The 23,683-nt window shown below is 37.0% G+C and overlaps 1 protein-coding gene across 1 annotated transcript in view; it reads right to left on the bottom strand.

Annotated features, from left to right (window-relative positions):
• Positions 1-23,683, bottom strand: part of LOC117295285 (ADAMTS-like protein 1) — a 73,316-nt gene that overhangs the window by 40,903 nt on the left and 8,730 nt on the right. The window contains exons 2-4 of the mRNA XM_033777842.1: positions 10,417-10,569; positions 9,723-9,965; positions 4,063-4,186 (exon numbers count right to left, since the gene is read on the bottom strand). Of these exons, the coding sequence (XP_033633733.1) occupies positions 4,063-4,186; positions 9,723-9,965; positions 10,417-10,569 (520 nt within the window). The remainder of the gene's footprint in view (positions 1-4,062; positions 4,187-9,722; positions 9,966-10,416; positions 10,570-23,683) is intronic.

The following is a 23,683-nucleotide window of genomic DNA, read 5'->3' as shown; positions in this document are numbered from 1 at the left end:
AAAATCTACCGTAATTTCTCAATCAGTGAGGTAATTTGTTTACTTGTTACGCATTAAATCTGCTTTAACTGGATTATATGTGACCTAGGACACGCACACAGCTTGACCTGATTTAGAAGTCGGCTCCTAGTTGAAGCTTGCTCCAAGCAATAAAGGGTAAAAGCCCATTTGAAAATCTCTCTCAAATGCTACCATACTAGAAGTCAATTTGATGATTTCTTACAATAAATTTCATGAGATAAATTGAGTATTTGTCATATCACTGTGATATAGATCTCATTCAACACTTTTGAGTTTAAAAATCTGCATTCTGTCAATGAATACAAACAAATAAAATATAAAGTCCGTTCCAGACATGCCTCATAAAACAAATTGCATTTAATTTAGCCGCACATTTTATAGACTCCTTTTTGCTTGGGGCAGCAATCTTTCAGCAGGTGCCGAAGCAGAGAAAGTCTGTTTCTCTTATTGAATTTGTCAACATTAATAATCTCTTTCTTTTGTTAAAATGACCACTGACAAGAAAGGTGATGAAAGTTTAGCTCAGGTCAAGTGCACTGATGCTGGATGAAGAAAAAAGAGTGAGGTGGTGGGACTGGGCCGTGGCTGTGAAGTGATCATAATTTATATTTGAGAAAATAGAATTAGCTGCTGCAAACTTTATATTTGATTGAAAGTTAGTTAATCGGTGTGCATAAAATAATAACTGAGAGATTTCAGTGTTGTTGTTGTTGTTTTCCATCAGTTAAGAACGGTTCATACTTTACCAAAAAGCAAATGGCAAGTGAATTTTTGCATCATTGGTATAATATGCGCTGTTTTACTTTCGTGTGAAGTATGAACCAAGCTTTTACGGTTTCTTTTATCTTATTTTCTGCTTCAAAGATGAGTCAAGAAAGACCAAAATGGAAGAAACTTCTTAAAGACCTTTCCTTCCTTTTGGTCAAACCGATCCAGAAGGAACACATCAAAGCGTCCGGCAGTTGTCATTTAGCATCGGAGGTGATAACGATCAAGCAACACCACAACACTTAGATCTCAAAGATTGACAAATATCAAGGAAGACAACAAAATGGTGAAGAAGTAAGGAAGCCACGAGGAAATAAATGTAAAGTGCAAGATGAAAGACGATTATTGAAGACCTTCCTTTAGTTTGACCTTTACTTTGACCTGACAGCTGTGAGCGGTCTCACCCCTAACAATTGACTGTCTCCTATCATTTCCCATAACAAGTGGAGACTAAAGAAGCTCTTGGTCTACCGTCACATCTAACATCGTCACAACCAGCGTCTCTCTTGAGACAACATAGCTTCTCTCTTGAGACAACATGTAACCTTCCAGTGAATCAATGATTTCTGTTTTGAGCAAAAACAAACCAAGGCGGTAGAGTATCCATTGTAAACACTGAGCGGCAGAGAGGCAAGTGCAAGAGAGAGTGTTTTCTTAAATCATCTTCCCGTAAGGTGTTGTTCTCAGTGCTTTCTTCCAAGCTGCAATACTCCCTCCTTTAAAATAGGAGTAATAGAAGAAGGTAGAGGAGAGACCATGTTTTCTTAGATCTTCTCCGCAGGTGATGTGTTTTTATTGGAGGAGGTAGCAGGGATATTTCCTCCCTTGAAATAAGTGTAAGAGATGCAGTACTTAAACAGAGACTCCAAGCATTCTTACAGCTTCCTTCCAAGTTCTGTTCTGGGTGGGGGGGGAGATTATTTCCCCCTTTAAAATCAGTGTTTCAAAAAGAAAAACACAGATTACAACACTTTTAACACGTGATGATAACGATACTGTTGCAGGAAATGCTTTACATATTTTCTTCAAATTTTGAGACCAAATGTAAGTAGTTGTGTAGGGTAGACCACTGAAAAGCAGAATTTGGAGCATCATCCCACGGTCTATATCAATATAGTAAAATGAAAGACATGAATAAAACCATAAACTACAGTACAATTCCTCAAAGTTGAGGTTTAGAGAACATGCATTTTTAGTTGAAAAAAACAGACAGTTTAAAATATATGGCTTTCTCACAAAAATCCAATTCATTCCGTATTAGTGGAACAACAACAACACCAACAAAAACAAGTTGAAGAGCCTTTGGATCAAGTTAAAGATATTCTCCCTTTACGTCAAGCAAAAATAAAACCTGAACATAGACGCTTGAGCTTGTACTATTTCCACTCTCTATCTATGGCAAGTACCTAATGAAAAAAATACCAGACATACTTAGCCAACTTCTATAATTGCTTTGCAGGTTTTCCAATTAATACAGTCAGACTAGGGTGCAGTGCAGTGGTATGGTACAGATATTCACCAATATGTTATTAGTGTCATACTCTGACTGAAAAACACAAAAAGGAAGTACGCCACTTTGTCAAAAGACACTCTTTTTCTTAAGGTTTTCAGAGAAATTGTCAATCATCTTAAAAACTAGTGTGTCACATTTTTTAAACATATATACTTATAATTCTCTTTTTGAACCTATGGTTTCATTATTATTATTAATAACGCCATAATACATAATTGAGGCATTAATAAGAATTTGAAAATTTACGAAGGTGGAACTATTTCTGCTTGAACAAAATGGAAAGAAAACTCTGAGAAAAACAGCCAGTCCACTCCATTGACAACAGTAACTTGGTCCACTTCACGCACGTAATAATCCTTGTCAAGTAATTATCTTTTAAAACCTAATCTTTTTTCATTTCCTCCGTGGTAATGAAATTGAGGATAGTATTCAATCAGATTAAAGTGAGCTGCTTAGAGACAGGACCTCTGGCTTGAAAGTTGAAACTTTATTATGGAGCAGAAAACCTCCCCAGTGAGCCCTCTTAAAATATCAAAAAAACTAAAAGAAAACCAGACACTAACAAAGATGCCGAAACAACCTCTAATAATTCATAGGTCATCCCCTCAGGTTGAAAACAGTTTGTCGACAACAAAACCTAAACTTGGTCAAATTAGACTCAATCGAGGAAACTCGGGCTGCGTTGGAGGAGTAATATGGCTGTTTTTCCCACAGGCTCATGGGTAATTACTTTACTCATTTTCGAGTGGTATTGGGTTGTTCAGTAGGATTTAAAGTTAAGACATTGCAAGATTCGTCAACTTACAGAGGGCATTTGGGGTTGTGTACAACGCTAATCTTATCAATCACTGAGCATTTTGTTACTCATGTTTCCGTCTGACAGAAGTGTGAAGGAGGACTGTATTTATGTATTTCAGGTTGACTGTGTTTCTTGTTTTTTGAAGGAAAACAGGATTAATATCTTGATATTCTACAGGTTAAAATAATAAATGATAATCTGATAACGGTTTTAAAAATAGGTCAGTGAGTTCCAGTTCTGGGGTTACTCTCTGTAACATTACAGAGTCACTTAAGTAGGGGTGCTATTTTGTTTTCAATTACCAGAACCTGTTTTGGTTGAGACTAATACTTGGGTAAGCAACAACAGAAACAGCTTTTGGGGTTATTGATGTTAGAACTCACCCTATGTTCCCAAACTCCTGCCATCATTAGTTTGAAAACATATCAAACTTTGAAAAGAAGCTTTCTGGCCTTAAAATACCCAACTGATCTTTCAGCAGGCTTAAGACAAAACATTCCTGTATTGCAATGAGCAGATTTAACAAGATACTACATTCAAAGACTTCCATGGGATGGGGGACTTTTTCATCTCCTACTTTCATGACACCTGTAAACAGGATCTACCTCTAAAACTCCATCTTTCACTCAAACATACATCTCTCCAGTTCATGGGAAGGGACCGTATTCAAACACCTGTCGTTTTCACCAGTTACGCTCCATTTTGCTCAGGATTGGTCAAAGTTTTCAGGATTGAACCGCCCACTTCAAAAAAAAAGTCAGATGTTCACACGCTTGTACTTTTTGAAGTTCTGCAAAATACAAGAGCAAAATTCCTGCACGAACGACAATGGAGACTTAAATCCTGCTAAGACCTTTTTCCGTTTATAGCGTGTTTATCCAGGGAGGGTGAGTAAAAGCCTCGCTGGATTACACGCTGGCCTCTGTACAGAGTACCGATCAAATCTCCTAGCTTTACCTACCTGGTGTAGGGGGCAAGGTTAGCCGGTTCCCTTTCATCAGCTTACAGGTGGTGTTGTCTCCATTACAAACGCTGCACCTGTCCAGGGTACCGGTTGAATTCAGCTGGTGGTCGCACCCCACAGGCTACCGAGGAAAGTGTAAAAAGAGATCCTTAACAAATTGCTTCTTTCATGTATAACCTTTAGCACACATTGTTACGGATTAGTTTTGTAATTTTCTGCAAACTTTCACCAAACTAAAACCACTTTCAGTTTTCAAACGAATAATACTTAGGGTTTCACATTTCAATCCTCTGAGAGTTCTTAGGACAACGTTAAAACCTGACAAGTCAATGAACAAAAATTCAACTATTTAAGCATCTTGAAACACATCAACTGTTGACACTTTTTATCGATGTTAGTCAAAAGAGAAATACAAATGCAACTCTTAAAAAATGTTGAACAACATTCAATTAAAATTTTGCATGAGATGTATCGGTACTCAAAACCCAAGCTCCACGGTGACAATTTGAATTGAATGAATTTATGACTGTGGAAATGACCCACTCTCCTCAAATCTAGTTTGTTAAGTCTTTCTTTCAAAAAGCAGGATTTGAAGATCAGAGCAAACTGATTGAAATATTGAGTTTTAACACCGCCAGTGATGTTCAGAAACGCCACAAGTTCCAACTCACAAAAGGGATTTCCATGGACCTGGTGTTACAACAAACTTTTAGAAACTGAACCTTGGACTAAAAGAAAACACATTAAACACCCTTAAAAAGGAAAGATTATATTACATCAATATACATGGATTCCTGTGTCAGTGATGAAAACATTGTATAAAGTGATAGTAAAATTCCATACAGGAAACATAAAAACTGGGTCAGAATCCTTGTAGTAAACATGAGGAAATTAACACAGGCTGCAAAACCTTACTTCTTGTTTCCTTTAGAGGAAAATATCATTATTTGTAACCTATAAATTAGCACGTAATCAGTCAATAATGTCACGCAGGTTGGTGTAGATTGAGATCATTTAGGTCCGTCTTTAAACCAATGTGTTTTTATGGGAGATATAGTTTCACTGAAAGTTTAGTTTCACAAAACCGAGAAGGGTAAGAGTCATTGCTGACAAACGTCTAAGCCTGAAAGTGGCATCCGGATCTTAGGAGGTACGTTGAAATGGAGGCAATTCCACTTTTTAGTAACACCTGGATTATAGATTCCAAGGAGCTTCTGGAAACAGTGTCCTCAGGGCTAGAGAAGTATTTTCAAAGAGCAGGATTTCTTTATCCGAAGAAAGTTACAGCATTTGTGTTTACCAGGCAGACTTTAAAAAGTCTGAATTCAGATTAAATCAAGACATTTCTCTTTTAAAAATTTAACTTTAAAAGCTAATATTTTCAGCAAAAATAGAGTTAAAATTAACTTAAACGAAAAGGAACATGCATTCATTCTGTCAAGCTCTCTTGGTAGCTTTCATTTCTCTGCAGGGATCAAAAAGGAACTGAATTGCAAATTATATTGGACAATGGTACAATTTGTCCTTGCTCCATGATTTAATTTATAGAATGTGTTTAGATCAATTTTGATGATCCACTATGCAAACTCTATCAGTGACAAACTGCCAATAAATAAATAAACACCCTTTATAAAAATCACCTCAGTCTCTGGGTTTTAGTAGTAGAAAAGAGAAGGAAAAAAAAACCTCAACAATCATTGTGTTTTTCAATAATCAGTGGTCATTATACACCTAAGCACTTTGGACTATACTACAGCCACTGGCAATTTGATCCAAAGACCTTTGGTGCTTAAATCTGTTTTTATTTGTGGAGATTTTAAACTATCGCGTGACAACCCAATTCAGGACCCGGTACTCCGCCTGGGGACAGCTAAAGCATGTATAAACACAGTACAGCGTGGTGAAGTAATGGGACAAGTAATTGAGGGGAACCGGTGATACGTTGAATAGTGCCTCACACCTTGTTCAATGGGATTAAATAAAGTGAATCAACAGGTATGAAATCAGGGAACAAAACGGACAGGAAAGTTTGGATCGCTGGGAGGTATGGATTCCTTTGGCACTATGCCAATACGGCATAACTTGTTCCAGGTTGTTACACGTTTTTGAGCATTTGAGAACATGAAGGAATCCCTCATCTCAAAATAGCAAATGTTTTGAATAAAACTTTGTAGGAAAAGATGATTTGCTTTTGTAAAGAGAGAACACTTTGAGTAGGATGTTTATCTGCTACTTTGAACATGAAGGAATCCCTCATCGCAAAAAGAGCAAATGTTTTTAATAAAACTTTGTAGGAAAAGATGATTTGCTTTTGTAAAGAGAGAACACTTTGAGTAGGATGTTTATCTGCTACTTTGAACACGAAGGAATCCCTCATCGCAAAAGAGCAAAGTTTTGAATAAAACTTTGTAGGCGATGATTTGTTTTCGTAAAGAGAGTAACATTATTTTGAGTAGAATGTTTATCTGCTGCTTCTTAGATTAAAGTAGGCCATGTTTGAATTAGCGGCTGGGGCTGCAGATTGATTGTCATGGTAACAAGTGTTGAAGGATAGGCTACCCTTAGCAACAGCCGTAACAACAGCCGCAGCCAATTCTTCAGATTTCACACAAGATGGGCGTAAGTTGTGCAATATAAGTTATTCAAAATTTTCTTATCCAGAATGAGATGTTTTTGTCAAAAAGTCTGTTTGGTTTTCATACATTTAAACACATTTTTCATATGTCAAAGAAAATATTTCAGTTTGTTAAATAGAATTGGTTTAAATAAAACCTCTAATGGAGGGAGGATGGTAAATATACATACTATTTTTCGCAAAATTATTCTGTACTGTACTGTTTGCATAAATTGAAGAAACACTGGGGGTTTTAACACCGTTTTCACAAAGTAAACTCCTATCTTGAACATGAAAAGTCAACTGAATATGACATCTGATCTTGCAACATTTCTCAAGAGGTTTTATTTATGTGTGAAAGTAATCCATAAAAACTAAACCTATAATATTTCATAACACACCGGAACATCCATCCATGATTAAACGTCGCCCCTGAAAACCATTCACAGATATTGTTAGACTTCTGAAAAGCCTGTTTGATTAACGTACACCAAGGTGCTTAGATGTGGGATTAGCCGGCATGAAACCTGTCATAACAGTGTGACTACCCAAACATTAACAATGAGTGGCATGAGGCTGGGCCTGTTGGATGGCTTTATGTATGGGAGCCGCCTCTTGATGGAAGTGGCGGGAATGGGAGAGAAGGGTACAACAGGTTGGTGGTATGGGGGTTGCAGACGGGTGAAAAGTGCAGAGTAAGCAGCGATGGTGAACCTTCAACAACAGACAAGTGTGATTATTGTTGCTATTCATTCCGCCATTTCTCAACAACAAAAAACGCACACCAACAAATAGTCTGTTTGAAAGAAGGAGAAAAACAAGGGGAAAAAGGTGTCCAGATGTAAAAGTAATGCTTGTTTCGTTCAACCATTTGTTTGTTGAAGTGTTGGACCTTCTCTGGAGAGAGTTGTACATTAGTAAGCAGGATTCATTATTATGGACAGTATTTTTGACCTTTCAATATTAATTTTGTCAATTAACATTTCACTCAACACGCCCTCGCTCTTTAAAAGGCGGGTCTAGTTAACCCCCACCAAGACTTTAAAAACCAACACTTCAAGGAACACATATTTGTTGAAAGAAACACGCATTACTGTTACCTCATCGAAACACCTGTAAATTTCCATGATTTATCATAATGGTTGGATCCCTATATTTATTCACCCTGCTTAGTGTTAAGGTCATCCAATAGCTGGAAATTCCTAGTAAGGACTTCTTGCAGACCTTCAGAGGGTGAAGAATTTGTAAATTTGCTTCCTAAGTTTATGTTTTAAAACCTGTCATAAAACGATGATTTAAGCTCAGGAAGTGAGACAGACTGGCTAAAACTTTTTTTAGTCGTTATTTGATTAAGATTTGATCCAGGGTTTGATTCTCGAGAGAGTTTTACAGAAACTGCCGAAATGTTAAAATACCTGATAAACTAAAGACGGGTTGATTCACAGATTAACCCTACCCTCTTTACCTACTTTTTTTTTGCAGAAAAGTTGCATGACAGTTACTGGTTGTCTTTTGGAAAAGTCACTTTCAAATTATTGAATTGTGGACAGAGGTGCATTGAATGCACCAACAAGAGTATTTCCAGCATTACGTGTAAATTATAAAAGTCTCTGCAAACTTTTTGCCTACCACTGAAACAAACCAAAATATTTCAGGTTATTTTAGCCACTGAAAATGTTTTTCCTTTTTTTTTTTTTTTTTCCGAAACAAAAAATTTGAATCTCTCCAGGTAGAAAGAGATTTCTCTTTAAATTTGACAACGGCGTCTCTTCATACCAAATCCATTTATTGACCTTGGAAGTAAAAAAGTCCCCAAGAGGCCTAAATCTCGTTTTATTTTGGAAGTTGTTAATGTTTTGATGAAGCATGAGGCACACTCATCTCCCATGTGTTTCTTCTATTGACTCCAATACTTCAAGTACTCAACTCAACATTCCCATCTATCAACTTGGGTGATAAATTTTTGCCTTGGCCAGTCTAAATATTAATATGGTTTAAGGTGTCCTAGGGGGGTCTGTAGCGTACAACCACTTAAATAATCTGTCATCGATGTTTCTCAAGCATGCTTGACATTCGGCGCTGGTTTGAAGTAAAAGTAAATAAACCTGAAATGAATGTTCCAGGTGACATCAGCACCCTGGATCTATCACCGAGAGGAATCGCCTCTAGGAATTGTAGGATTTGCTGAAAGAATTGTCGGATTACTATTCTATCGTAAACCACCTCATTAAAAAAGACTCATTTGTTTCAACAAATATGGAAAAGCAATTAACTACCGCAATTTTGAATTATACTGAAGGTTGTGGTTTTACTTTAAGATCTTTCAGGCTATTTTTTATTACTTGTTAATGACAAGGTGGGGGGAAAATGTCTTCAGTATTGAAAAAACAAACAAAACGTTCCACACTGTCCTATTTTTTTGAAAAACTGAACATTTATCACAACAATCATTCCAGGAAAATTAGATGGGTTTTCAAATTATGTTAGAAATATCCCATTTGGCCTCTTTCTCAACAGTTTTCCAGAGCTACTTAAAAGGTCTATGTAATTTTTGTTGGACAAAAAACACAATGTCCACAGATTTACACTAAACTTACACAGTTTGAAGATAATGATAGTAGAAAGCTTCCCTGAAAATATTATGTGCTGAGGTGCTGTAGTTTTTGGGAAATGAGTAAAACAATGTCATGAAAATTATCTTAATCATTTACAAACATACTTTCATGTCATTGTTGTACTCATTTCTCAAAAACTACAGCACCTCAGTAAGTAATATTTGAAGGGAAGCTTTCCACTATCATTATCTTCAAACCCTGTAAGTTTAATGTAAATCTATGGACATTTTTAAAACGTACCCAAAGAACAAAAAAAAATAGCTAAGCAAAATAACAAATGTTCAAGGTTACCAGCCGAAACACCATGTCACATGTACCATTTGTGACTAGTACTAAGCAGACATTTGTTGAGCAATATTTTCTGCTTCTCTTTAAAATATGGCCCAGTCACAACTCCAAGTCCATCCTTGATCCTAAGGCTGACTCACCTCACATTTTCCCAAGATGCACATATCAATTGAGTCTGATGAACACATGGTTCCATCCAGCACCTTAGGTGATAAGACCTTAGTGACGTCTTCACCCCTTGCTCGGCAGGTTAGGGTACATCTCTGGTCCGGGGGGAGGTCCTCTACTGGGATCCAGTCATACATTTGACCATCTGTGTGTTTCTCATCGTTTGAGAGGGCGCATTGCTGGGCACGAAAGTCTGGTGTACCAGGCGGGCACTCCTAAATGGATTGATCACATAGTTTTTATCTGAATTAAAAGACATCATGGTGAAATATGGGGGGGAGGGGAAAAATGGGTTTGGGAATTTGGCTAACAAAGAAAACCTTACAGTGTATAAATAAATATCTTCATTAATTTGCGAACAACATGTGTTCTTCAAAATATCCATGCAGGCTAAGAATAAGAGTTCTTGGGTGGGGGGGGGGTAATGAGAGGTGAATTTTTTTCCCATTCCTTAATATCAAATGCTGGAGCACTTCAAGATGCTTGAAGAAGTTTCCCATCAAGCAACTAAATTCATGAGTTATTTTTTGTATCTATTTTTTCACAACAAATAATCACTCTATAACTCAAGAGTTGTTCTGATTTTTGTCTACCTAAATTTGAAAAGAGGCTGCATAGTAATCAACATAAGAGCAATGTCTTAAAACGAAGATTTGAATCTCATACTGTGATTTTGCAAGTCCTGTATCTCTTCTCTGGTCCTTGGCAATTTCCTTGGAGGCATCTTCTCTTCTGTAGGGTCACACCCCAGTCACATTTTCTTGAGCAGTTTGTCCACTCTTCCCATTCTGTCCATATAGGTGATACTGTGCACGCAACCTGCAAGGAAATCAGTATAACAGAGTTATAAGTTCTTGCTATCTCACAGTGTATCTTAAAGGCACTAAACACCTTGGGTAATTGTCAAAGACAATTCCGACTTTGTGTAGTCCAACATATGCGAAACAATAACACATCTGTGAAAGTTTTGGCTCAATTGGTCATCGAAGTTGCAAGAAAATTATGAAAGAACAAAAACCCTTGTTGCACAAACTTGTGTGCTTTGAGATCCCTGAAGTCTTTTATCAGGTTCAAATATTTTAGTGAGAAATTACCTCTATCTCAAAAACTACATTAGTTCAGAGTTCAGAGTTCAGAGGGAGTCGTTTCATCAGCTCTCTGTTGCTTGTTACCAAGTAAGTATTTATGGCACAAGTATCTAGTGCCTTCTTGTATAGTTTCCAGTATAACAAGAAGCACTCGGTATGATATGATCAGGGCTCTATCTAATGAGACAGTTGCTTAGCAACAGGTGCATCAGAACAATACACACCTGCTAATTAAGGCTGCTCCCATAACCACACCCAATTAAGGGGAATTCGCCAAAACTGAGTTGGGGGAAAGGGTTTGACAATAGGAATCTACCCATCAAGTATGAACGTGCGACCGGAAAACTATCTTCACAGAAAAGGTCAATAAACTTCTGCTTCCGAATCAAATGATTCATCAAAATAGGGCTTAAAAAACCTGAAAACAAAGGTGAAATGAGCTAAAGAAAAATTTGGAGTTCTCAAAGTAGGATAAATGTGACAAAATTTCTATACAAACTATTTATCAATCTCACATCTATTTTGAATACAAGTTTTACTATCCAGTAGCAATGCAGTGGTTATATGTATTCAAGGTAAGATTTGTAAAAATCAAATATTTGATTTTGAAATGGTTAAAAAAACATTAGTATGAATAATATCAAAGATAATCCTTCTGACCTAGAAACAAAAACGAAGGTTAAATACACAATATTTATCTCATGCCATATTTGGATTTCATAACCTGCAGCGATAGCACTACAGCTAGAGTCTACACACCATTACATGCAAACTGTCACAGGCGGAAACCACAAGATTTTTCCTTCGTATTTTAGCTTGACTTTTTGAAATAATATTTGCATTATTTTGTTCATGATGTTTGCTGGCTGAAAAATTGTTGTGCTGGACAGAGCTTTCTCAGAATATTGTTAATACACGTACATGTAGGGCCTACATGCTAAAAACTGTCAACACTTTTGTGTGGTCTTCAAACGAAAGGGGACCGTGGGGACATCCTGTTATTTAAGTACAGCTTTCTTTACAAATTTGCATTTTCCCAAAACAGTTTTTAGTCTACCACAATGTTTGTTTTCTTTTTTTTTCACAGCAAGTTACGTTTTTCACAAAGTAGGTTTTGGTCTTTTCCCAAAGAGCGTTTTACCTTTTTTATGTCTTTTCCCGCAGTAATGTTTGTTTCCTGCAGTGGTGGTTGGTCTTTTCCCCAAAGTAGTTTTTGATGTTAAAACATGCACTACAGAACTTTCTCTACCAGTCCCCGACAAACTCAAAGTAATTTAATTTATCCTCACAGTTATTTTCTCTGGTCACCAAATCATATCAATTTAAAATATGGATCAGAATTACACTACATTTTTGTCATCTTGGAAAAGTCACGGTCAAATTGTCCATCAAGTTGGGTCATTGCACCCTTTTGGCAAACTGTTCTTCCCCTTTAAGTAAGCCCCAGCCTCAATTCAAACCATGTTTCTTTACTCCTTTCCCTTTGTGTTGTCAAATCGTTGATGGAAGGAACAAATGGCGTGGATAACATGTGTACAGGAAGTAGCGTGAGAGGTAGGAACAAGTGTCGCTGGCTCAAAACAACCCTAAACCTTTTAGTTACATCAAAATGATTCTGAAAGTGATCGTGTGTTTACAAGAACATCCATTCATATCATCACTACAAAACATAATGTCAATATCATTTAGTAGCTTGTCTTTATGATCCAAATTAATTTACTGAGGAGGATAAAGTGTCAAAGATTAACCCTAAAAGTTCAAATTATCAAATCTTTTTTTTTTGGACAAGTAAAGTACTGACTGTTCAACTGTGGAAAAAATAGAAAACATGTTAATGTAGCAGTTCCAAAACAATATGTTAATCCCCCAACCCACATCCGCCCTCTACAACCATGCACTCCTATTCAATGTAAAGAGTAACCCCCCAAATACTATTTAATGTATGCGATTGGGGAAGTCCAGTGGCTGTCTCTTGCCAATTTTAAATGCCTGTTTAAAGCTGACGATTTCACTAATACTCTGGCCTAATTACCCATTTCTTAATATCCCATAGAAACTAAACACCATTAATTTGTCCAATTACTCTCGTTAAGCACCATTTGTCTAATTACTCTCTAAAGCACCATGCACTGACTGCCACAACGACATCCGATTCTCTTCAATGAATTAGCCTCATCCTTTTTCTTTTTTTTACACAGATAAAAACTCACCTTGCTTAAAGTAAATTTCCTATACCAAAAATATTCCGGTCCTTAAAGCTTCTTTAACAGTAGATAAGACTGATGAAGACAACATCTTAGTCAATGATTCAGAGGTCAATTTGTCTTCTCAGATTCTTATCTTTATCCAAGGACATGCGGCCTCATTATACATTTACAGTAATGAATTAAGCAGATCAAACTGTCCGCACTTTCTGTAAATAGTTTAACTGTCTTCAAGAAAGTTTAATGATTGATAAACCACTCAATAAATGTTAAATTTGCATCAGGGATAAACAAAAATACTCATTGGTTTTGCCCTTACACTGATGTGTGACAGCCCCGTAGGCCTATTCTTCCAGAGTTCGGAACAAACATCACAGGGCATATTACTCAGTTATTATATGCCTATGATTTTTTTGTATAAACAGACTGGTGTAAGGGTCTGTGTATGCGCATCACATACAAAATCTAACTGGAAGAGAAGGAATGTCCAAGACCAAATCTTTTCCCTGAGATGTAGTTTGCTTCATCACAGTTTTTTTTTACATTCTGTGTGGGCACTGATTCTGGCCTACATGAGCTCAACAGTTTTGGTAGGCAGATAATTACCGAAATTTAACTCCCTTTTTTTGAACAGGAGACATTAATATTATAAACTTTAGAGTTCTCTGTCCTGATATTTTGTTTATTTTGCCTGTAAAACACTTCCTTTCAGAAACTGACATTGATGTACAACAAACCCCTGTACATCAAAGAAATCATTCATAGTCCAGATTATATCCGAATCTCTGCATTCCATAAATGCCTTGTTTAGGGGGGAATGATTGGGTACCCAGATACTACCCCCACCAAGGCCAATGCAATATCTACTGTTTACCTTATCGGGACTCTGTCTAAAATGAGAAATCCTGGGTTTACATTGTAAACAAGATAAAGTATTAACCTTGGAAGTGTCACCTAGTGCAACTGTTTAACCAAATCAATTGCCTCGTTGGAAGCGACAGATTACATCTGCTTCTCAAATCAAATCGAAGACCTTTTTTAACTGAACAGAGGAGGGGGGTTAAGAAAGTTGAAATGAGCCACACCCAAAGCCCAATTCATAGAGATATTGCTTATTAATTTTCTGCTTAGCAGAAATGAGCAGGATACCAGTCACAAATGTAACATGTTACATGGTAGTTTGGTTGGTAATCTTGTTCCGGTAAGCATCACTTTGTTGTGCTAAGCTGCTTTTTGTGATTCAGCAGCTCTTGAAATTGAGCTTAGCAGAAATGAGCAGGATACCAGTCACAAATGTAACATGTTACATGGTAGTTTGGTTGGTAACCTTGTTCCGGTAAGCATTACTTTGTTGTGCTAAGCTGCTTTTTGTGATTCAGCAGCTCTTATGAAATTGAGCCAAGAGCACCGAATCGTAGCTTGAGCAATTTCCTCCTGCCCCCAAGTTAGATCCAAACAAGTAAAAACTGTGACCAAGTCTTGCTCATTTCATGAAGATTGCGATCTATATAGTAAGCCTACAGGCAAGAGGGAGGGGGTATACAGTAAATCCCTTCACCATTGAACTAATCATTCCAGAAGTTTGCTGAGGTCATTAGCACAATCCTATGTATTTTCCTTTCTACAATATTTTAACAACTGCCCACTCCAACAATAAGACACGATTTCATTTGACATGGGGATAGATTTTTTTTCCAGTGAAGTAACTTGTGGGAAAAAAAGTTTACGTCAAGCCCAATACTTGCAAATAAAACAACTCAACCGCACAGTCAAACTGACTTAAATTAAACGCAGTATTTACAATTACTGGTGTGGCCCAGAGCCTCTAGCGAGTTCTTTATCCCAATAGAAGTGGTTCTCAAACTGCCGATAGGGTCTGTCCAGTTTCTGAATAACTGTTTTGTTTTGTTTCCTTCAAGTGGACGAGGGGAGAGCGGTTCTTGTGAATAGTTGGAGAGGGGTGAAGTGGGGCCTAGAGTGGGACACCCAGGGGGGTGGTTTGAGTTTGGAAGGAAAACAGTTAGCTTAGAAAGCGATACCTGGTACCGCTCTCTTATTTACTGTGTTTAGCATTCATGCCGACCCATTCACTACTGACTTGTTTTTCCCACAGGTTTTATGAGACTTTTATAACGAACAAAACAGAGTAGTGAAGTGTTTGTTGCTCCACAAACATGACTTGACTTCAGAAGTACTTCAACAAATACCAGCATGTTCATCATCGGTGAGGGTTCAGGGTTTTTATACCTTAAGGGTGTAGAGGGTGACTGGGTGGTTTTAAAAACAGGCAATATGGCCCCTTAGACTTTTATCACTAGGTATAGAGAAGGTAGAATACTGATGTTAAAACTCTCCATTTTTAAACATGTGCAGGACATGGGATTGGTTTCACAAAGCCTTAAGATTCATCCTAAGATGAGTTGTCTTGAGAGTGACATCACACTGATACACATCTTAGGATCCATCTTGTAGATTTCATCAATAAATTGATGGTTGAAGGCAGTGGACACTATTGGTAATTACTCAAAACAAATGATTGGCATAAAACCTTTCTTGGTGACGAGTAATGGGGAGAGGTTGATGGTATAAAACATTGTAAGAAACGGCTCCCTCTGAAGTGCCATAGTTTTCGAGAAAGAAGTAAGTTTCCACGAATTTGATTTCGAGACCTCAGATTTAGAACTTGAGGTCTCGAAATCAACCATCTGAACGCACACAACTTCGTGTGAGAAGGGTTATTTTTCTTTCATTATTATCTTGCAACTTATATGACCGATCGAGCTCAAATTTTCACAGGTTTATGTTGAGATACATCAACTGTGAAGGCTAGTCTTTACAATTACCAATAGTGTCCACTGCCTTTAATTTACAACATAAAGCTTGTACTCATTCAAGGATATGCAACATTTTCTTTTAAACTTTTAAAACTCTTAAAAAGACTAAGTTTAATTTCACTTCCTAAGTGAAAAGAGGCTTCTTGTGGTATCTTTAACAGAATTTGTCTACAACTGTGCGGAAAAGGGCACTACTGGACAATGGACTCCAAGTTGCCTAACATTGGCAAGCAGTTGTGTGATGATGACATGAAAAGTATGATGATTTGTGAAAATAGGTCAACAATGAAAACAGTTCATAGATAATCTCTTTGTACTTGTGTTTAACCATGGCTTAAAGGCAGTAGACACTATTGGTAATTGTCAAAGACTAGCCTTCACAGTTGGTGTATCTCAACATATGTATAAAATAACAAACCTGTGAAAATTTGAGCTCAATCGGTCATCAAACTTGCGAGATAATAATGAAAGAAGAAAACACCCTTGTCAGACAAAGTTGTCTGCGTTTAGATGGTTGATTTTGAGACCTCAAGTTCTAAATCTGAGGTCTCGAAACCAAATTCGTGGACAATTACTTCTTTCTCGAAAACTATGCCACTTCAGAGGGAGCCGTTTCTCACAATGTTTTATACCACCAACCTCTCCCCAATACTCGTTACCAAGTAAGGTTTTATGGCAATAATTATTTTGAGTAATTACCAATAGTGTCCACTGCCTTTAACATACTCATCATGGTAGAGCTGCAGATGAGATTAATGAAATAAATGTTTGGTAACCAAGAACGCATCAAGGCAAGATACCAAATCCCCCTAATCCCTCACTGTAATCCCCTCATTACTCATGATAGAAGTGGTAATCACACAGATGACTGTATACATAGAACATATCAGGACAGGTCAACCTGGGCCCAATTTCATAGAGCTGGTAAGCACTCAAATTTGCTTAGCATGAAATTTCTTCCTTGGGAAAAACAGGATAACCAACCAAATTTGTATTAGTTGCATATTGCTTGTTACTGGTATTCAGCTGTTGTTTGCTTATCCTGAAAACCACGTGGAAATTGTGATGGTAATTGCATGTTTTTATCAAGGAATAAATTTCATGCTTAGCAATTTTTTGTGCTTAGCAGCTCTATGAAATTTGGCCCATATACACCTGTTGATATTCATCATATTATCCGAGGATGGGGGAAGTATGTATCAGATCAACCTGTCAGAATTTGACAGGAACTTTTATAACAACATGTTCAAATATACGTTAATTTTGCATCACATGTTAGCAAAAACAGGTTACCAGACAACATTCCATTAAGTTTACATTGTTGTGACTGGTGCCCCCTCATTTTTTTCTTAGCAAATACATTTGTTAAGCAGCATTTTTCTGCTAGCAGTATTTTCTGCTAAACAGCTTTATGAAATTGGGCCTAGAACATAGTTAAGGGAATCAATGTGTGGTGAAGAGGTTTTCAACTAGTGGTTTAATCCCAACGAGGCCTGGTTCTTGATATTTTTATCAAGACTGTCTGAGGTATTTATGAATGGAAGTTTCATCATGCAGCAAGTGTGTCAAAGGTTGACACAGTGGACAAATCACAGCAGCGTGACTTGGTGGTAAATTAAGATACATCTGAAAATCCATCCAAATCCTATATAAGGAGTCGATAGAGTCCCTCTGGTTACAATACAGGGGAGTCAGTATGGAAAGATGTGCAATTTGAACAAGGTAGAAAGTGTCAATATAGCGTGCTAGTAAAGCACAGAGTGTGTTTGTGTGCTCCTTCATGGTACGTGTGACTATTGACTAAAGATGTTAGAAGCATCTTGATGTATTGCAACACACTCCTTCAGAAACTAGGATCTGAGACATCTACTAGGCCTCATTTTGACCAAGTTGCTTACACACAAAAACTTAGCTATGCAAGAAATCATTGTGCTTACCACCATAAATAGGTTACAAGCCAAATGCCGTTTTATGTGCTACTTTTGACTGGTTTGCTGTTAATTTTGTTTGAGCAGATACTTGTTTCAGGAATAAGTTAATTTGTTTGTGCTGTGACCGTGAGAGTAATAAATAGACCTCAATTGATTGATGAATAATGGATAAAGATAAGATAAAATAAGATCAGATAAATTCTCTCATCAAAGTCTTATCAAGTTATCTTTGGCCATGATCAAGAAAAGAGTCACGTACTTCTCATGAGCAAATAATCTCAGACTTAAGGTTATTTCCCTTCATCGTCAACTTTTATTGAGGCAAACTCTTTGTACAGGCCTATAGTTTTATTAATAGCTAGTAGAAGCTACCTCCATGGTAGAAGTGTAACTCAAATGAATTTAACGTCATGGGTAACTGACTAGGGCCAGTTAAAGAACTATGGCCAGTTTATGTAGGCACAATTTTTCCTTTGGACTGAGCTCACTCAAAAGAATGGAATAGTACAGAACGAACCATTGTTTTTAAAAGGGAAGGTACACGTTTGGTAATTGTCAAAGACCAGTCTTCTCACTTGGTGTATCCCATCATAACCATAAAATAACAAGCCTGTGAAAATTTGGACTCAATTGGTCATCGAAGTTGCGAGAAAATGATAAAAGAAAAAACACCCTTGTTGGACGAATTTGTGTGCTTTCAAATGAGAATCAAAGACTTCTAGCTAGAAGTCTTTTATTATTTTAGTGAGAAATTAACTCTTTCTCAAAAACTAAGTTACTTCAGAGGGAGTCATTTCCCACAATGTTTTATACTATCAACAGCTGTCCAATGCTTGTTACCAAGTCAGTTTTTAAGTTAATATTTTTTTTTGAGTAACTACCAAGCGTGTACCTTCCCTTTAAAGAAAGAATCCGTTATGAAGCAGAAATAGAAGTTATTTCAAAGTTTGGAAGACTAAGTAGTAAGAAAAAAGACCACAAGGCAGGGTATGTAAAAATAAATTTAAAAAAAAAAGAATAGTCTTTGAACAATGTAATGAAAGAAATGCATGCACTCTGACAGAATATACTGTTTGTAAACACAGACTATAATATCCCTATTATCTTTCTTAAGTCACAAGACATAACAACAAGGAAAACAAAATCAACATCTTTAGAGGACTGATTCAACACCTGGTTGCCATCTCCTTAGACCTTGAGACAGATAGCCAACTTATCCATTTAAGATGCTCCTCATTGCATTGAGAACATCTCAAGGATGAAGCAAGAACTGTGACGCAGTTTACCTTTCTTGGAAATGTAAGATAAAAGCTCTGATCTTAGGAGACAATCTTTGAGGACAATATATTAAAAGGAAGATGTGTGGCCTGTATGTCACTTTCTTGACAAGATAGCTTGGCTAAGATAAACAGTAACGCCTAACTGAAGTTAGGAAGAACACAAAATACTTTCAATAGGTACCCCTATTCCATAGGGGCCGGCTATACTCTCCAAGGATCAAACCATAAAACAAACTTTTTAAGAAACAATCTTTTATGAATGTTTTTGTATACCAGCTTTTATGAAGCCAGCTGTACTGCAAGGACATCTGTTGGAGCTGTTTTTGCTTCCTGCAGTGAGTTCAGACTGGATGTTCTTCTTTAAGATTTGTTATCTTTCTTGCAGAGTTTTTATTTTATCTTAAGAATCAAGAATATTTGAAGACCCTTTTTTTAGGGGGGGGTGAAATAAGAATGACAACATCTCAAAATAACAACCTTATACATCATCCTGTTTGATTTCACTCGTCAAGGAGTGAATTATCACACTGTAAACCACAAATCCTTTTCCTCTGTTGGTAAAAACAGAAAAACAATTTTCGCTGAAATGTAAACGTTGACTGACAATCGTTCCAACTCAATTACTTCCTATTATTGCATGCCTGTTATTGAACATGATAAATGATTTATAAACAACAGACCATCTGAAGAAATAACATGAATGAATAGTTTCCTTCCTGAGCGTCGAACATTAGGAAACAACATGATATTACATTTCATATTTTGTCTTACATATCCTTTTAAGGGAAGTTGAACAAAAGGTTGAAGAGTTTTTTGCTTTGATCCTGTATCCTGATTGTATATCACGTACTTGGCTTGTCCCCTTTCATTGCATCAATGAACTAGTTGTTGCTACGAAAGCTTGTGCAGGTTGTTATGTAACTAGATAGTCTTCAATTTATACAACCACTCTTGATAAAATGGATCAAACATTCGTGCATCTACAGCACACCCAAAGTTTTCCACTATCTGACGGCTCTACAACTATTAAACCTCAGTGTGTAAGTTTACCAAAAAATACTGTCAATTGAAGAAAAATATCTCAAAAAATTAAATAGATGTCTCCCAACCTTAAAACTTAACAGAAGGTTGTGATCAACAATTTAAGAAGACACTTCTATTTCCAAGGAAGATTTGTAGTTTGTCTTGTTTGTTTTCACTACAATACTTTGGAGCGAAGTTGACTTCATGGTTTACATATAAGCGTTGCATTACTGTGATTTCCTCTGCAGTTTGGTATAATACTTCTGGATCTCCCTTTAGCCAAACTCGCACCAGACTCAACCATTTCCTTCCTTCTTTCCTGAAGAAAATACCTTGGTTTAGATATCCGTAAACATTATAACAGGAAAGACATTTGGAGTCCATCTTGAAGTAGGCTATATGATTACAAAACAGACTGAATTATTGTTAAATTGTTGTAAAACTTCTGTCAATCAAAGCCCACCACATGTGCAAGAGCAGACACAGTTATACAAATCTTTTTTAACAAATCAATCTCCGATCACCCAGCCATTGTGTCTATTCCAGGCAGTAGGGGGGGTTACCATGGTGTAAATGGCTCTGCCTATTGAAGCCTAAAAACCTGCAATAATATTTAAAACAACCACAAAAATACCCTGCTGTATTGTTGATGTCAAATGACCAAAGAAATAACAATACTTGGAATATTTGGGCGCTTTTGCACATTGCAATCAAAACATCGGGAACTATGCCCCTGGGCCCAATTTCATAGAGCTGCTAAGCACAAAAAATTGCTTAGCATGAAATTTCTTCCTTGATAAAAACAGGATTACCAGCCAAATTTCCACATGATTTTCAGGATAAGCAAACAACAGCTCAATACCAGGAACACGCAATATGCAACAAATGGAAATTTGGTTGGTAATCCTGTTTTTATCAAGGAAGAAATTTCGTGCTAAGCAATATTTTTTGCTTAGCAGCGCTATGAAATTGGGCCCTGGTATGGCAAGACCATCATTGCTAGAGAGAGACTCTTTGATCACAATGGGCGTTTTCTTTTCTATTACAACACAAGCCTCTCCTAAATGTAAACCTAAACTATTTGTAAATGGCTCCTGAGCAATGATAACATGTCTGTTAATTTATTTACATGTATCTTAGCGTTGTGTGTACTTTATTCTCAATACAGTAGTGGGATATATGCAAACAGTGCAACCTGATTCAGAACCAGGTTGTGCAGAATGCAGAGTGGTTTGTGGTATACAATCAATAACCATGGTCCATCCAACACCAATCAAAAACCTTGAATCTTTCATCCAATCTTGGAGTCCAGTCATGAAATCCAATCATCTTGTTTTCAAATACTTTTAAACAAAACCTCATGAAATTTCATCATTGAATGTGTGTTCACATTTTGCAGTTCACTCTTACCTAGGCCCAAGGTTTTAGCCAGGATTTGGTAACTAAAAGGGTGTCCAAGTTTGCTGAAAATTTAAAAGCCGGGTATTCATATTGTTCACTTACAATACCACGTAAATGAAAAATAAAAAATAAAATAAAAAACTAAAACCAGTGACTATTTCTTTTATATATGTTTTCTGACAGGCTTATTTTAGTCAACTGTTCCCAGCTATATAACTACTTTTAGACACTAATTAGTAAAGTTAGTTCAAGTTAAAGAATTGACATTCCTTAAGATGCGTACAAGACTGCAATTGACAAAGATATTGACCAATGCTTCACCTAAATAAATAAATCAATCAAAGTTTGTAACAATTACAAACCAATGAGCCTACAGAATAAAAACCAAAAAAGAAAAAATTCACAGTATTTTTTGTCTGCTGCAATTATCCTAATCTCGAAATGGAGTGTGACTAAAAGCCACTTAAGAATTGACATCTGCCTAAACTTCTCAAGGCTGTTTGGTACCTATTACAGTCTTCTAAACATGTTTTTAGTCAATAGTTCATCAAGAGTTATGTTGGTGTAATTACATACGAGCTGACACGCCCTCTACACAAGTCCTGAATGTTATAATGACTGAATGTCAAACACATGTAAGTTATAACAAGGAGACGTTAAATACAAAACATGACTGTGACACAATTCATGTTTGATTATCGGGCATTCACGGCATAGCATCCCCCAGATCTGTCAAGCTGTCAATCATCCATGATCTATTTAATTAACCAGAAATAACTGTGCCATAAGAGCTCTGGTTATCATTTTAAGCTGGTGAAGCATTTGGCACATATGGCTATTTGTACAGGGCGAACAACCGTCCTTGAGCAAACAATGCAAGAAATGAACAGCAACACTCTGCAAACTTGCCAAGGATATAGCCACGCTATGTGTGTACAAATCTCTTTTTCGTCACCAAACTGCAATTCTGTTTTATTGCTCCTTGGGGCTGCTTCTCATGGTTTTGTTTTGTATATTTTGTCTGGGGGAAGCCAGGAGGTGTAGTTAAAGATGCTGTAAGGTGTTAATATGGTGTAGAGAGTTTTAACTCTCTACTTAAAAGTGAATGAATCCAGCTGGATGCTTTGACAATGCTCCAACCACTTTGTCCTCGCTCTAGGCCATGAAAAAGATATGCACTGCACTGTGATCCGAGTCTTAAATCCAGCCAGGAATTAATTTTGTTCGAAAAAAAATTACGGTATTTTTTTTTGAAATACTGAAGTTAAGACCAAGCAGATTCATAAATTTTAAGACATCATCTTGTGGTTTGCTAAAATGATCTTCCGATCAAAGGAACTCGGCAAACTCCCACAAGGGGATGGAAACACCAAGCTGGCAACAGCCAATCTCTCTCATACATAAAAAAAACATTGGTTTTATGTGTCTATGATTATGAATAGCACAAATCAAGAAATTGTGATTCAGTATAAGACGACTAGTAACTAGACTTACTCTAGTAATTGTAAAATCAGCAATAAGCTTGGGGGGGGGGGTTAGAACCCACAACCTTGTAATTGCTAGTCCTGCAGTCTAACCACTGGACCAAGGTCTTGTCTTTGGGTAGGCCTACTACTACATTCAATGGGAGACTTTCTGGGACGATAGAGGGCAGCAGACTTACCGGGTAAATCCATTGTTCTCAGAATTATGCGCATGTTCAGAACTACGTAAACAATGGAAATTTACCCGGTATGTCTGCTGCCACCTAGCGTTGGAAAGTCTCCTATTGTAACCACTCACAATGTCTGACTCGCCATTGAAGTTAAAAAAAAGATAGGCCTACGTGACTGTCACACACTTTACCAATTGGGCTCTCTAGATCCAAGTATTGTGTCAACAAGATTCTTCTCATACACCTATAAAATATAATTTCTTTTCAGTGTTTAGAACTTCTCTAATTTATAGGCAAACCATTCAGAATCCTGGAACCACTTTAGGAAGAGTGGACCAACAAACACTTCCTCTTTTTGTCACATGCAAGATGTGGCCTTATCCAGTGTTTGTTGAAAGAAGAGAACCATTCACCAACATCCTTTAGAGTTCCCCCTCTGGGATTATACAATCAAAATATGATTCCCTTGAAAGTCAGTCCCTGCCACTTTATCAAACCCCACCAGCCACTTCATGAAA

Source organism: Asterias rubens, chromosome 10 (assembly GCF_902459465.1).
Source record: "Asterias rubens chromosome 10, eAstRub1.3, whole genome shotgun sequence".
NCBI lineage: Eukaryota > Metazoa > Echinodermata > Asteroidea > Forcipulatida > Asteriidae > Asterias > Asterias rubens.
Note: the sequence above shows the minus strand (reverse complement) of the source record. Positions and strands in the feature narration are given on the sequence as shown.